The 15,901-nt window shown below is 39.6% G+C and overlaps 1 protein-coding gene across 1 annotated transcript; it reads right to left on the bottom strand.

Moving 5' to 3' along the window:
- Positions 1-891: 891 nt before the first annotated feature.
- On the bottom strand, positions 892-14,140 carry kptn (kaptin (actin binding protein)). The gene is made up of 12 exons (XM_042499276.2): positions 13,478-14,140; positions 9,350-9,432; positions 9,159-9,243; positions 9,020-9,074; positions 8,608-8,686; positions 6,531-6,604; positions 5,137-5,243; positions 4,794-4,898; positions 4,569-4,632; positions 4,252-4,387; positions 2,665-2,838; positions 892-1,645 (listed from the first exon to the last, which is right to left on the bottom strand). Exons 1-12 carry the CDS (start codon positions 13,677-13,679, stop codon positions 1,490-1,492), a joined length of 1,320 nt encoding a protein of 439 aa, XP_042355210.2. The 5' UTR covers positions 13,680-14,140; the 3' UTR covers positions 892-1,489.
- Positions 14,141-15,901: the final 1,761 nt, after the last annotated feature.

Genomic DNA, 15,901 nt, shown 5'->3' with positions numbered 1-15,901 from the left:
TGAGAGCTGCACAGAAGACTACAGTGCCACTGACCGGCCAAAGGAGCAGGCCAAGACAGAGCAGCACCATCTGATGTCATGCGCCGCTCTCCCATTTCACCTCAAAGTCTCTATTCAACTGTTTGAACTGAAATTTATAGTTTACGGCAGTGATACTCAACATATGACCCGCGGGCCAAATCTAGCCTTCCAAACCATTTTCTCATTCACAATAAAAATATAGTGATTCACACTGGGAATTGCATTGAAATTGCCAGTGGAGGACACAAAGGTCCTAGCTAAGACCCTAATGTCCTAAAATCATAGAAAAGTCCTAAATTCATAGAAAGGTCAGAAAATCCTTGAAACATCTTAAAATCCCAGAAATATCCTAAAATCATTAAAACATCCTAAAGTCCTTGAAATGTCCAAAAATCCTAGAAACATCCTAAAAAAACAGAAACATCCTAAAAAAACAGAAACATCCTAAAAAAACAGAAACGTCCCAAAATCCCCAAAACATCCTGAAATCTAGAAATGCCCTAAAATCCAAGAGATCCTAGAATAACAAAACAGAAACAAGAATATGACCTTAGGAAAGCGCTTGATGGGAACAAAATAAAATATTATTTTACTCAAACATAAATTTAACAACATTTTTTGTCATCTTTCCAAATTATTTTTTGGGAATTTGTTGGACATTTCTTGCCAAGTTGCCCATTACCTTTTTCCCATGTTTTCAAAAGAAATCAAACCAGGTTTCAGAGGTTTAAATGCTGAAAGGTGTCTGAGAGCACCACAATAAAACCAATGTTGATCCAGGTTGTATTGCATTAAGTCAAATGAACCAGAGAAAGAAAGAACACAGTAACAACAGCGGCTTATAATATATAATACCAAAAACAGTGAGTGTTTAGTTTAATGTGATTTATTATCTGCAAACGACTGTGCAGTGTTTAAAGCAGCTCACATCTTCAATATGAGCTTTTCAGTCAGTTTATTTTACTGTCATCTCTAGTCAGAAATCCATCACAGACCAGTGTCACTGTTTCAGGAGGCTAATGTGATGTTTGTAACTGTTCAGTCATAAACACCCCTGAGAAAATCTTTCACGTTACACCTGTAAGTCAGTTTTTTTCTGACCCATCAGGACCCACACATAGAGCCCAACCCATACATCAGTCAGCTGATTTTATCTGCAGATATTCCCCTTTACAGATATAGCTGTATATAGAGTAATTTAGAGTTATCAAATTCTCTATGAAGTTTACTGTTTCAGTCCACTGTCATTTTTGATATTAACGTTTATTGATAAACTAAAATGTCCTGCCTTCAGTGCATATCTTTCTCATAAGTATCTGAACATATCTGCGGGATATTTGTACCACATGATTGCATATAGATAATATCAGCCGATATATCAATATCAGAACTTTTTACTCCCTGATATCAGTATCAATCCCAAAAGTCCAGTATCAGTCGGGCTCTAAAAAAACACACACAGTTTCTCTTAAGTTGCTGTTGTCCACTCCTCTTTCCTCACTGGAGCATCTCTCTCCGCAGTGTCCTGAGCTTCAGTTGAGTCCAGCTCAGAGCCGGCTGTCAGAGCTGACACCCTCAGGGCGAGCCGCTCAATGACCAAATCAGCAGTGCTAGTTAGAGTGTGCTGAAAAGATAGGGAACAAGACAACACAGCATTAAATGATATGTATATAAACAGCATGTAAGACAACATGAAGGGAGTCTGCTGAATGCATGTGTACAGGAGGAAGATCAGCTCTGAGCTTTGCCCTTTTGGTGATGGAGAAGCCTCCATGAGGCCTCACATAATGACAAATCTTATTTTAGTAGAGAAAAGCAAATGAAAAAGAATTGTATTTAAGTGTATTTCATATTTCTATATTTCATCACTTTTCCTCTAAACTCACATAATCAAACTCGGTTGCAGAATTGCTTATTGCTCAACATTCCCCAAATCAGAACTGAACTAGGAAAAAAGTCGTTCTCTTACAGTGTTCCTGCAAAGGAACCTGAACTTGGACTTTCTTCCACCACTGCAGATGTATAATAATAAGTGCCTTATTTCAGATCTTGTTTTAATTGAGTGTAAATGTTTTTAATTACACTTCTACACCATAACATGTTTGTTATCCTGTTTTGTTTTTTTCAGCAATTTACATTGCTATTATTTTTTGTTGTTGATTTTTATGATTTTATTTCTGTTTTAACTGTAATTTGTTTTCTTGCTGATTTTTTAAAATATCTTTGTTCATGCTGTTCTCAAGTGATTTCCCTATTCCTAAATAAAGGTTTGAATGAATACGATTCTAATAAGAAAATAGATTGTTTTTGATAACTACGGTCTAGCATATATAAAAGGACCAGAGGACACTAAACAGACAAAGCATCTGTAAAATCAGTTCAGATCAGCTCTTCTGCAGTTTCTCCTGGTGGCCAGTGGAGGTCAGCAATCACTCGATAGATCAATTCACCTCACCTTTAGAAATCATCTTTTCTCTGTTAGATAACATAATTCTGTGTTGACTTGGTAAGCAGATAAAATGTCTATTATGATAACATGCAGAACAGCATGCTCAACAGCAGAGAGGCAGAGGCCCTGACAGAAAGCTGCAATGTGACTTTTGTCAGTGTCATAGCTGACTGGAGCAGCTCTCTGCTACACACCTGTAAGATATGCAGTCCCTTCAGTGTGAGGACAGCCAGCTCCCTCAAACCATCCCCAGTCAGGTCTATGTAGATGATAGACAGCAGAGGACTCTTGAAGCTCCGCCTCCACTGCAGCTGAAACTGTCCATCTCGTCTTCTCCCCGTCGGCTGGAATTTGTAACAAAGAAGTTCCTGCATGGCAGACAGGCAGAGAACATCGTCAGAGAACATCGTCAGAGAACATCGTCGGAAAACATCGGCGTCATCAAGATCTAACCATAGCAGTCAGTCAGTCTCATCAGATGCCTGAAAATGTTTCATATTATGTCATATTCAATTGTATTCTATTGCTCCAGACCGACTTTATTTTGTCATTTATAAAAAATTCTGTCAAAAGACTAAAATCTTTTGATGGGAAGCCGATAACAACTACTGTGTGTGTATCACAGCCTAATGTTTCTTCTTCCTCTGTGCCACAGAGCTCCACTGTTGTCCAAAAACTGCTTCAAACACATCAGTGAGCCACACTGTTGCACTGGGTGACATGTTCCCTCAGTACCATTAACACACACACTGCAGTTTATTTTGACTCAGTCCAAGACACACCTTCCTGCTGCTCCAAATACTAACAAATGCTGGAAATAGTTCCAACAAATTGACTATCTCTTTGTTAAAAACTACATTATCCAGCTGGTATAGGAATATACCGAGCCTTCTTTAGGGACCACAGGGCTTGCAGCAGAGTCCAAAACTTTGGGACATCTCAAAGTATGGAGAGAATGACTAAGGCATTGTTGAAGGGTTGCGACAGTGTGAGATTTTCACAGTACAATAACCGTCTCACAAAATATTATGCGGTATTACACAACTGTTATTACTATTATGAACTGCAAAGACCCCAAAGGGAATAAAAGCAAAAAAGAAAACGTTTGGAGGAAGGGCCATGACAAATGACTGTGTGACAGCTGGTTGAGCTGGATCAGAAGTGTCTTTGCAGAGCAGCTTGATCCTAAAGAACTAAAACAAGTATAATAATAAACATTACAAACCTGATTGAAAAATAGCATGTAACTAACATGTTTTATAACTTACTTTACATTTTAGCAGCACTATGCTCTCCTTTCACAGAAGTTGTTCTTATTGTTTATACCTATAAAGAGTTTGGCAAAACAGCCTTTATGTATGTGGGATCTTCTGCAGAGGGACTTAAAGCTGCACTCATTGGTTCCTTGAGGCCATTTCAAAGCACTGTTGCAGGACTTTTGTATATTTGAGGATATCCAAAGTAATCCCACTCGGCTGATTTTAACTTGTTTTTAGGCAGGGGATGAAGAGGCCTCTCTGCCATTTCTCTGCTGCTGCATGTGTGTGTAAAACAACAGCTAACAAGTCTGACAGACAGTCAGGGAGGAAAGGAGATGGACATGTGCAGGTCCAACCGGTCGCACTTTTTTCAATACTGTAGAAAAACAAATGTACATTGTATGATAATTTTCAATTTACATACCACACACCGCTGCAACCCTACTGCTGGTTTGGATCTTTTCATGGGATTTACTGAAAATAACAAACCAGCTTTATTCTTTAGTAAAGGCGAGCGCTGACCTGCCCATATGTTCCCAGCAGCACCTCCTTCTGCCCGTCAAAATCCAGGTCAATGACCAGAGCACACAGCACTGCGTCCCACTGGTCACTCTCTGAGAGACATACAGAGTGAGACAGGCCCTGTTCCTGAACGTCTCTGAGAAAAAACACACACACACACACACACACACACACACACACACACACACACACACACACACACACACACACACACACACACACACACACAACAAACACAGTCATTTTCTCCACCACAGAGATGAAGTCTGAGTGAAAATAACTCCACTTATCTCTTGCTAAAGTTATCAGATTCTGACCTGTACACAACTGCCATCTCTATAGTGCTGGTTACCAGGAGGTTGTAGCCTTCTGTCCCTGCACCTGAACAACAAGAGACACAATTCTTGATTTTTTTACCAGGCATATCCACAGTGAGGGCCAGACATAAGCCTAAACGGTTTCTCCAAAAAGAGCAATCTGAGAGGGAGACCGTCAGGGATACAAGTGAGGAGATGTGAAAGCAAAACAGAGCAGTAACATACCTTTGTCTCCACTGGGCTGGTCGGGCTCAGTCTGGCATCTGAGAGGGAACAGCAGCACTGAGGAGATCGGACTGTCAAACTGGAACCGCCAGCTCTGTAAAACCTCTGATAAAAACAGATACATGCATTGGCCCGTATATATAATTTTTTTTTTTAAAGAAATCAAATCAATTTGCTCAGGTTTTAAAGAGTTAAACATACAGGCCACAGGCCACAGGCCACATAAATAATGTTAAACAATATGTTAGAAGTACTTCAGTGTGTTCCTCAATTACACTTTGGAGGGAAAGTGTGTGATAAGTAGTCATGTGACAGATCTGAACCTGTGTCTGTTCTCCCTCACCTGGTCCTGTCTGGTTGACCAGGGCCAGTCCAACACAGCCATTCTGACAGCCAAACGCTGAGAGTCGCCGGTCATCAGCGATACTCAACATATCCAACCACAGCACACTGCATGGAGGGAGGGGACATACAGAAAGTCATGGATCATACATACATAAAGCTCAACAAATGTGCTGATGCTGTTTGCTTTTTGGTATGACAGAAGTCAAACACTACTTGTTTTGACATCAGTATCAATGCTGGTGATGTTTGACTTCCCTTGTCTTTATTCTCTGTGTGTTGTGTCATTGCCTTACTTTGAGTACTGCTTACTAGGCTTGGTATTACAGTACACCAGGGTAGGGTATTTAGAAATCCCAACAGTGTGATTTTAAATACCCTCAAAAATGCAGACCCTTTTCTTTCTGTTAACTTCATACTGGAGGCTGTAATGAGGATGTTTTGCATGCAGTGTGCATCATGTGCCACCTGAGGTCAGTGTGGTGCAACAGGCAGCTGAGCTGACTGCAAGTGGTGAAGAGAACGTTACAAGACTGTGAACAACCGGTCAATACTGGCTTGTGCTGTGCTTACAACAGCAGAAAGAGTCAGCAGAAAAAACTGCTTATTTTAATACGTAACCCCATAAATTTAGGGGATTATTTCAACTGAACCAGAGTTTCTGACTGTTAGAACAAAATAAATAAATAAAATAAACACAGTTTAAGTGAGCTTTATTTTGTTTCTGTTGTGTTTGAATGAAGTGGGTTTTACAATGAGTGAAACAATAATTCAGAAAGTGTTTGGTTGCCTTTTTCTATTTCATAAGGAAAAAGGTGTAAGAATACTACCTTTTGTTGACAGATCGTAAGCGTATTATATATTGAGTGGACTGAAGACAGCCTGCATAACATAGCAAACTTGGGGGGTGTTAGCGGCACACACTGATACCGTCGCATACCGTATAACGAGAAATTAAGGTTTGAAAAAAATAGACACTGCCCAAGCCTACTGCTGACTCCTTTCCCTTTGCCTTGTGTGCTGCATTTTTATTGCTACTGTCCTCTTGAGTTACTTTGATTTTTTCAGTTGTAATGACACTTCAGACTGTCTTCAGACTTTATGCTTTCTGCATTACAGTACATCTTTGTAAATTAAATCTAGCAGGTTTTAATGTACGTATATATCAGACCAACGGGATGAGCATAACCAGGCTCTTCTTTTAGATCAAGATTTGTGAATAAAGTAAAATGGATTATTCAGGAAAATCACGAGGCTGATGAACACTCAGAAACAAGTGACAAGTGATTTTAAAAGCTGCTGATGGGCTTCATCACCCTATCAATCCCTCACCTGACCAGACACATCAAACAATACGCCATCAGAGCTAACAGTCCAAAGGGAGCTCAGACTCACTTGCTGGGCAGTTGTTGGAGTTCAGGGAAGAGTCTTTCCACTGGCTGCTCTTCAAACTGGTGCAGAGAGGCGTTCTGCTAGACACAGGAGAGTCAGGCTGACTGATGATCTGACATTCATGTTGCATGATGAATCAAAGTGAACGGCTCATACAGACATGCAAAACTCATTACCATCTTGTTTTATCTCTTTTGCTTTGAAAAAAAGCCTTCCTGTATCATTCATCGCGTTTCATCCACAACTCTTCTCTTTAAAAGAACAATGAATCTTGTCAAAGATGAGTAGACGAGGAGTACTTAAAGAGAAAATTGACATTTACAAAACAGCTGGGAAATGTCATCTACTGAAGAATTATAGACATACATGCATACATACATTTTATTTTATTTTTTACATGGCCAGGACTTTTTGAATGCATGGGAACGAGATCATTCTAGCTCCAGATGTGGTTGTCAGTTGAGGAGCAATGCTGCTCATTATACAGTGAATAAAAGTAATTATACTTGCTGTAATACTTTAAACAGAATTCTGCGGTCACTATTAGAGACAGCACATTTATTATTTAATCATTGTCCATAACTACTTATCCCGTTAAAAGGTCACGGGGGGGGGGGGGGCTGGAGCTGATCCTAGCTGCCATTGGGTGAGAGGCGGAGTAAACCCTGGACAGGTCACCTGACTATCACAGGGCTGACACACAGAGACAGACAACCATCACATTCACACCTAGGGCCAATTTAGAGTCGCCATTTAACCTGCATGTCTTTGGACTGTAAAAAAACTCACACTGAAACGGGGAGAACATGCAGACTCCACACAGAAGGGCCTCAGCCAGCTTGCAGGTTCAAACCCAGAACCCTCTTGCTGTGAGACAACAGTGCTAACTACTTCACCACCGTGCTGCCTAGAGACAGCCCAAACCCAAGACAACACAAACATGAGCATGACATCTAAAGTTTGAAAAAGAAAAAAAAATATGTTAACTCATTCAGTGTCTTACATCTGTGAATTGTGGGCCGTGCCTTTGTGTGCAGCTTCCAATCATGATTTTTTGGGAAAAGCAATCTGTAGCCACTTTACACTGCCTGATCAAGGTGGGAATAATGTGCCGTTATGTCGCCTCGCCATTCTGTATAAAACATATGAGCATGGAAAGGAGGGACACAGTTTTCTTGCCGGGACAGGAAGTGGTTACGGCGCAAAAATGAGGTCTGTGTAAAACATAAAGCCAGTTAGATGTGACCATGGGTGAGGTGTGTGTGACGTTTTGATGACTTGTTATGTGTGCCACCCACCATGGACAATTTAAAAAGTAGCTGTTAGTGGTTAGCAGCAGATGAAGAAAAGTGGCTGTGAATGTTGGGAAAGGAGTGAGATTCAGACTCTCCGAGTGGAGGACGAGATCAGCTGCCATATAACAGGACCATTATATGATTGTTATTGACACGTTAATACCTTTGTTGTTGTTTAGAAGACGCTGCTGAAACTTATGTTTTATGTCACACTAGAGGTGGATGCTGTTGTGTTACACGTCACACCTGGCACACTTCCACAAAGCCCCAAGTGAGTGTATAACCACACACTGGAGTTGGAATGATGCCGCTGTCATTTGGTTCTGTGATACCCAAGGGACTTAGTAGAGGCCCTATAGCGCCATCTCTGTGTAAAAAGAGTTAAGAAGAAGTCATTACAGTGTCGCCATGACTTCATGATCTCACTCCCACACATGAAGAAAGTAACGACCACGAAACAGGATCTTTTCTTGACACATTACTTACTCATGGCAACTTTTTTTTTTGTTTAACAAATATTACTGGGCAGGCTTCATACATATACTCACAAAAACATATATTTATTTGCATACATACATTTATATATAAATACATAAAGGATAGGGAGGATAGGATTAATTCTACATTTTAAAGTTCAGATCAAAGTCTAATGTCTTTCTTTTTCTCTCTCTCTCACAAACACAAACACACACACACACACACACACACACACACACACACACACACACACACACACACACACACACACACACACACACACACGTTAACCCAGCCTTTGATCTGACCTCCTTGTACAGGTGGATCCTCTGGTCATGACCACTGAGCAGGAACACCGTCTCGCTTCCTTCTTCGTCACACTGCACTCTGACACAGAGACAGCAGGTCACCGGTTATTTACATCCAGATACACGCAGTCATGTTTCCTGTCTGAACAGAAGCTGCTGACTGACAGTATAATGAGCTGCAGCATACTAAATCAGATATGTTAAATGATGGTTTTCCACTGTAATAGTTGAAATAAGTAATGTTTCAGGAGAGTAAAAGTTAAGCACAACACTAATATATAAGTGAAAATAATACAGGTATCAAATACTAAAAGCAGTATGTCCTGCAGTGGTAGTTACCATGCCAACTGAAGTGTCAACTATGCTGGTAATTGGTTCCCAGTGTATGACAGCTGTGCAGCAGCAAACTTACTCTGTGTGGTAGAGCTGGAAGGGTGTAAACTGCAGCTCCAGGTTCAGGCAGCTCTCTGTTCAGAGACACACGCTAACATAAGCAGGTGGAACATCTGTTAGAGCGAGTGCTGTGCACTTTACACCACTGTTTCACTCACGTGCAATAGACTCGAGGTTGAACTCTGAGCCAGGCTCATAGTCACAGTAGATATTCAGGAACGGTGTTGCTTTGTCACCCGAGTCCTGCAACCACAACCAACAATGTTTTTATAAATGTAGCAAGTATTTACAGCCCTTATAGCAAAGTGAACACATGCTATGACATGTCAACTTCAATACATGCAAATACCTTAACGAACGTGATGCCCACCACCAGACCTCTTTTGGGTGCAGACTTGTTGAAGGCGTCAATCGACACAATCTCTGCATCCACTGGACAAAGAAGACACAATCAGATCTTTGCAGCATCGACCAACAGCTGACTCGTACGAAAGACAGAAAAAAAACCAGAGAAAAAAAACAATAATGAAATAAACACTAGGGCGCTAACTAGGGGAGACCGTAATATGCTTTCTCCTCTGATGCCTGTTCCCAGGGGCTTTTCTTGCGCTTTTCTTTTAGCTTATCATACTTTTCTTTTTACTGTTTATTGTAGGTAGTTTCATTCTTTAATGTAATGTGTCCATTTGTGATGTGTTGTCTGTGAAGTGTTCTATGAGATGTCTGTGTAGCTGTTTGTTATGGTACCTGCCTTAGGACTGCGGATGAAATTTAGCAACTGCGCTGATTCCAGCAAATTCACTTTGATGCTTTCTGCTCATATCTTGATTAATGTGCACTGTCCTAATTCAATAAACTGAATACACTAAATTAAATTACTCTGAGTTACAAAAGCTACATCACGAAAACAAAAGCTAATCATTAATCCTGTTTTATTTTGTAGATTCACTCCATATGTGTCATGTCTGGCTTTACTTCTTGTCTTTGTGTTTTCCCACCTTAGTGTTTAGCTGCGGTTGAAAAGTTCACATAACCCTTTCTAACCACTCTTCCTTAATCTCAAGGGAAAACATCATGAGGTCAAGGATATATGTGAAGGAGAGTTCATGAGGACTTAGATGTTTATTGTCACTCAGGTTACAGAAGTACAGTCATATGAAATATTTTTACTTGAAGCTCTATTAGAGAAAACAGTCAATAGTACATTTATGTATATTATATACACATAAAACATATATAAATATATTACCAAACTCAGCATATAAGAAGCAATAACAAGTATGTTTTTTTAAAAATATATAGCCTTAATTGCTAGGCATAGATCTGACATATGCTTGTGTATATAACAGCATCAGAGCCAGCACACAGCTGACACAGCTCATCTTATATGTGATGATTTCTTCAGTATGATCTCGTGCGAACAGCTGAGAGGTTTGTTTACTTGATGATACTGCCTATATAGGGTAGACTATATATAAAAGGTTATAGCCTATTCAGTGAAGACACAGAGACGCTTCCTTGCTATTTAAGCACGTTGTTAGACCTTCATATTTACAGAGGGAAATATTATTACTGGACATTATGGCCGGAAAATTAATCTAAATATGTAGGACTTGAACAGATGTTCCTGCTCAGATGCAGAATAATGCAGCGCAGCAGCTGATGATGAAGCTGCAGCTGTGTGACAGAGAGGAGAGAGAGGTGTTTTCTTTTTTTGAAAACTTTTAATAGACGACTCAGAATACTGCTTTGTCACTTTACAACCCGCCTGCCCAAAACCTGCGATATTCTCTTGTAAAACTCGCCCAAACCGACCGACCCGCGCGGGGAGAGGGAGGGGGGGACACCTGCTGCGGGTCATCACTGACACACATTCTTACACAGAGGGACATTTCCTCCCAGTGGTTGCAGCAAGGACCACAAACCATCATGGCATCCAGTAAAAGACTACAAGACCCAGAATAACCCAGCAGGGAGGCAGCCAGGGCACTGATTGGTGGCCAGCTGAAACAAATCAGCTTATTGCCCTCATTAGGGAGCTGAAGGGAGTCAGTGCATGTGGAAGAGAAGACAATGACTGAAACAGAGAAGAGTGGAGTTTTTAGTTTTGTTACCCAAAAGACAGTGAAATGGAGTTTTGAGTTGTACTGCTGCTTTTGTTCTAACTTCTGTCTCAAAGAAAAAGGCTGACAGTTTAAAGAAGACTGGATACATTGAGTTTGAAAGCAAAGTTTGATTGTCTTCATTTCCTGCACCTACACCTCCAAAGTTCCTCTCAAGACATCATACACCTTATTAGTAGACCATTGAAGAACAGCAGCTGTCCAAAATAATGAAAACAGGTGAAACAGGCTTGGTGTCATTGTTTTAATAGTCATAATCAAATTCAAATAAATTGAGTGTTCCAACACATTTATCCAAGCAGGGTGCAGAGCTGAATGAACGTGCAGTCCTTGTCTTTTAAATTGACAAGTGGTAACTGCAGTTGAGAATAGGCTCATTCTCTAACAGCCACAGCTCCCATAATGTTCAAGCCTTGCCCGATAATGCATGTGAAGGACATTTAAAAACTGGCTACTCACTGATTTGGTGAGCTTTCCATCCATTTTTCATCATGAGGCATATTTATTATTTTAGCTTGCCACAGTTTAGAGCTGTCACTGTTCAGCACATCTGGAAAACAACATCTGAACATAGGGACATGCATTATATGATTTGTGTGTCCTGCCACAGAGGAAGGAGCCCCACTGAGGCATACTCAGAGTCACATGAGCACAGGTTAGTCTGGTTTGGACTGATTTGTTGGTTTAAAGGTTATCTGATGATGTGACCTGATTCTTCTTCTTCATAACCCAAACAACATCCACAGCACAGAGCTGTTAGCTCTCACAGTTAAGCTGTCAGAAATGTAACAGAGCAAAAAGTACATTAATTCTCTCTAAACGGGTTTCCATTAACCCTCAAGTTGCACAAACTGAAACTGCAAATAAAAAATTTGTCTAATGGAAACATGTCAGTTTAGAAAGAAAAACCTATTTATTGCAAAAATGTTTTTACGCTAGCATGAGGTGGCATTTCAGGCAATTCAAAAAAACATATTTCACAGAACTGCAATGGAAACACTTTTTTGGCTTTTTTAGGTCACATGATGCTATGACTGCGCTTCTCAGTAGGAACTGGCTCCCTCATGATGCAGTAGGCGCTGCAAGAGGTGTTGTTGCATTACATAACTTTTTAAAAGTTGAGCAGATCATCCAGAAGTTCTGAATCCACAATTCCTCTGTGAAATTGTGGACTATCACCTCCCAGAAATCCTCATACATGGCCGCCTTTTCATTATCGCTCAATAACACCCTCAAACAAACAAGCAAAAGACACAAATGAGGACTGAAGAGTAAACTATGCCTATGCATGTGTTGATTTAGCAGAGATAACATTAAATGAGTGAAGTTGATGTTAGGAGGAATAAATATTTGAAAGCGATGGAAATTTGTGAAGTTCTCATCACACCATGTTAAATGTTTTTGTGCCTGCTCTGGTGAATAAGCAATGTTTTGTTGTCAGACTAATTATGATACACAACATAGATCCATGACTTACAGACCAATGCTGAAAATAGTTAGGAGGGGGTGCCCCTTTTTAGCTGACACCCCTGCCCCCAAAATGTGTATGTGTGACACTGGGGACCGGTAGAAGTTACAGAGAATGATTCTGTTCTGATATGGATATGTAAAGGGAGTGGATTTCCATGTTCTTACTATGATTAAAGTACATTGTGTTGAATTTTTCCGGTTAAGGACTGTTTCCCTGTCGATATGTGTGCCCCCTCTCTAAGCCTGACCCAAACCCATAGTTTCTTATGGTTTGGTTCTCATACCACTTATCAGTTTATGGTTTTATTACCAACCTAAATGTGTTTTTGGCCGATTCTTAAGGCCAATATTTGGCATTTTGCTGATTGTCTTTATGTGTTTTAATTTAATGATCGCTGTTAAAAAAGTGCAAAGAAAGTGTCAGAATGGGATGAACTTCATTAATTTTATATTTATATTTTCACTTGACTTTTTTTCTTTTTCTTTTTTAAAGTTGTTGGGAACTTGCATAATAATAATGTACTTGCAAAATGCATATTGGTTCCAAATATTGGTTATTGGCTTCATTAACTACTAATAATTGGTGCTGGTATTGGCCATGAAAAAACAATATCAACCCCTATTCTGTGCTATATTTTTTATTATTGAAACAGTCATTTTAACACTACAACTTCGATTAATGCACACAAACAATAGTGAACCGCGTGAGCTATGCCTTTTTCATTTTATTTTATTTAAAAATAACCATATATGGTTTTTATAATGAAATCTTTTAGCATTTTTTTCTTTGCACCTGCGCCCCTAACCACTGAGGCGGGAACTGTGCATCAACAGGGGAAACACTATTCGACGGGGATACACTTTGCTACAGCACCGGGGAGTACCTGGGATGTAGGTGAACTGGACCTCCTTGGCCACAGGTCTGATCTTGTGCTGCAGGTCCTGGTATCTGAAACACACCACCTTCCCTTTGAGCGTGGCGGCTAACAGCTCCTGCTGGCCGGCCTGACACAGCCCGTACATGTTGCTCTGCGACGGGAAGCGGCTGAAGCTGTCCTCCACGAACGGGTACGACTCCCGGAGCATCCTGAGGTATGAAACTCAGCTCACTGATATGATGAGAAAGTGTTACAACTGCTCATGTTCTGTGGCTGCTGTGGTCTCCAACTGCATTCAAGCTCAGTTTAAATAAGCTCAAATGAGAAAATGAATTTCCGGTCATTCATTTCAAAATTAAGCTAACACTAACGACGGCTAGGTAACTAAGATGTAACGCTTTATTCAGTGATAACGACTTTATTTGTGGAAAGAAATTCGAGGTGTGCTGTATATTCCTGGCTAAGCGTCTTCAGCAGACTCGAACAGACTGTTATAAAGCAAAACATCCGGGTTTGGAGGAGGTGCGTTCATGTTTGTTGGTCAATTAGCCTTCAATGTTTTCACAACGATCAGTCGAAGAGGAAAATTGGGCTATCCCCGACAAAATTCAAAACGCATCTCTCGTTTAATTAAGTAGGTTTTTGATTCCTTTTACTGTGAGTCTTGTTTTTTTGTGGTGGTGGTGGTGATATTGTAATTCTGTCGCTGAAACGCAACTCCCTGCTGGTAGATTTTAAATAAACAGCCATCCACCCTTTTACAGAGCACATCGTTTGGTCATTATTGCCAAGTTATATCATTTTAATTCCATTTTACGGCTATGGACTTCTCACACGTTTTCTCTGATTACGCACCTACTTGAGGCACCCTGAAGGCAGCATGGCTTTTCTCCTTCATGTTGTAAATTGATGACAGATTCAACACATCACAATCATGATGCTGCCACCTGCCGGTACTTTCTGTTACATCCTAAATCAAAGCACTGACTTTGTTTTCTTTTAACCCGTTGAAACCTGGATCGACATCCGAATTAACAAACCGAGCACCTGACAGCTTATATATAATACGTTCCACCTGAACCCGCTGAAAGCTTATATTTCTGCACAAATTAATACATCAGTAACTATAATTTAGTGATATCACATAGCCTACATTAATCCAAAATGTGCCAGTTTGCGTAATGAATAGCCCACATTTGCTATTAGTACTATTGAAACCTTTGAACCCCGAGCACATTGGTGTGATTTATTTTTATTTATTTATTTATGGGGAGAAGAAATTACTAAATTACTAAATTTGGAAAATGTATTTTAAAAAGCTAGGGGGAAAAGTAGGTTGTTGTTTCTTTCTACTTTTACTAATTTCCAGGTAATTTTCTACCTTTCACTAATTCCTTGCAAATTTTTGAGTCATTTCCTCTCTTGTTGCTCATTGCCTTCTTCCCATGTTTTTGAAAGAAGTCAAGCCAATTTGCTATTTCTACACCATGGTGTTACTACTTTTATTTAGGTAAAAGATCTGAATGCTCCCTCCATTACTGGCAAATAATCTCTTATTTTGTGGTAGCATTGATCTCTGCTCACAAATGACCAACTTTTAGGCATGTTGTTATGGACATTTCTGACCTAAATAATTATTGTGCTATGTGTGGCCATTGTGTCTACTGTGATGAAAATGAATGACATACCTAATAGATACAACAAATCTTTCACATACAAGAGTCCAACATGACATATAATTTCATGAAACTAAAATACTGTATATGTAAACTGTATTATTACATATTGAAATAAATGCAAACCTATAATTTGTATGACACCAAACCACAGACACAAAGTTTACAACAGGGCTACCTGTAAAGAAATATGAACAGAATACAGGACATCTGCAACCAGTCAGTTACAGTGAAAACAGTTGTTGACGTTTGGCCACCAGATGTCAGTGAAAATTCACTCAACAATTTGTTGAAAGCTGTGCATTAAACTTCCTGCTGGTATGGAAGCCCATTTCTGCCAGTGAAAAAACAAAACAAAACATATGAAGTCATAATTATGAGATTAAAAAATCATAATTATCAGATAAAAAGCCAAAATTATCTCATAAGTCAGACTTTTTATTTTTGTCTCCTAATATGAGCTTTTTATCTCATAACTTTGACTTTTATTTTTCATCATTATGACTTTTTTTTATTATAAATTTGACCTTTTTTTTCTAATAATTTTGACTTTTTATCTCATAATTATGACTTTTCATCTCATAATTTTGACTTAATATATATTTTTTTATTATCAAGACTTAGTTTTACGCATATTTTTTTCTTTCCCTGGCAGATAAAAAGCTTCTACTTTTGCCGGTCACCACCAAGTTTTATTTGACTAAAATATTGGTTTTCAGTAGGCCAAGTAAATACTGTCACACTGGGGCAAAGC

The sequence above is a fragment of the Plectropomus leopardus genome, chromosome 15, assembly GCF_026936395.1.
Source record: "Plectropomus leopardus strain MGB_pleo_1.0 chromosome 15, ASM2693639v1, whole genome shotgun sequence".
In the NCBI taxonomy this organism is placed as follows: Eukaryota; Metazoa; Chordata; class Actinopteri; order Perciformes; family Serranidae; genus Plectropomus; species Plectropomus leopardus.
This window is presented reverse-complemented; position numbering and strand designations above follow the sequence as displayed.

What these genes read in the sequence shown, in the direction of transcription:
- kptn (XM_042499276.2), bottom strand. Translation starts at nt 13,679, where the DNA reads ATGCTCCGGGAGTCGTACCCGTTCGTGGAGGACAGCTTCAGCCGCTTC. An exon ending in TGGGCATCACGTTCGTTAAG is followed by an intron (nt 9,244 to 9,349) that starts GTATTTGCATGT and finishes TTGTGGTTGCAG; the next exon opens with GACTCGGGTGACAAAGCAAC. An exon ending in GGATCCACCTGTACAAGGAG is followed by an intron (nt 6,605 to 8,607) that starts GTCAGATCAAAG and finishes TGTGTCTAGCAG; the next exon opens with AACGCCTCTCTGCACCAGTT.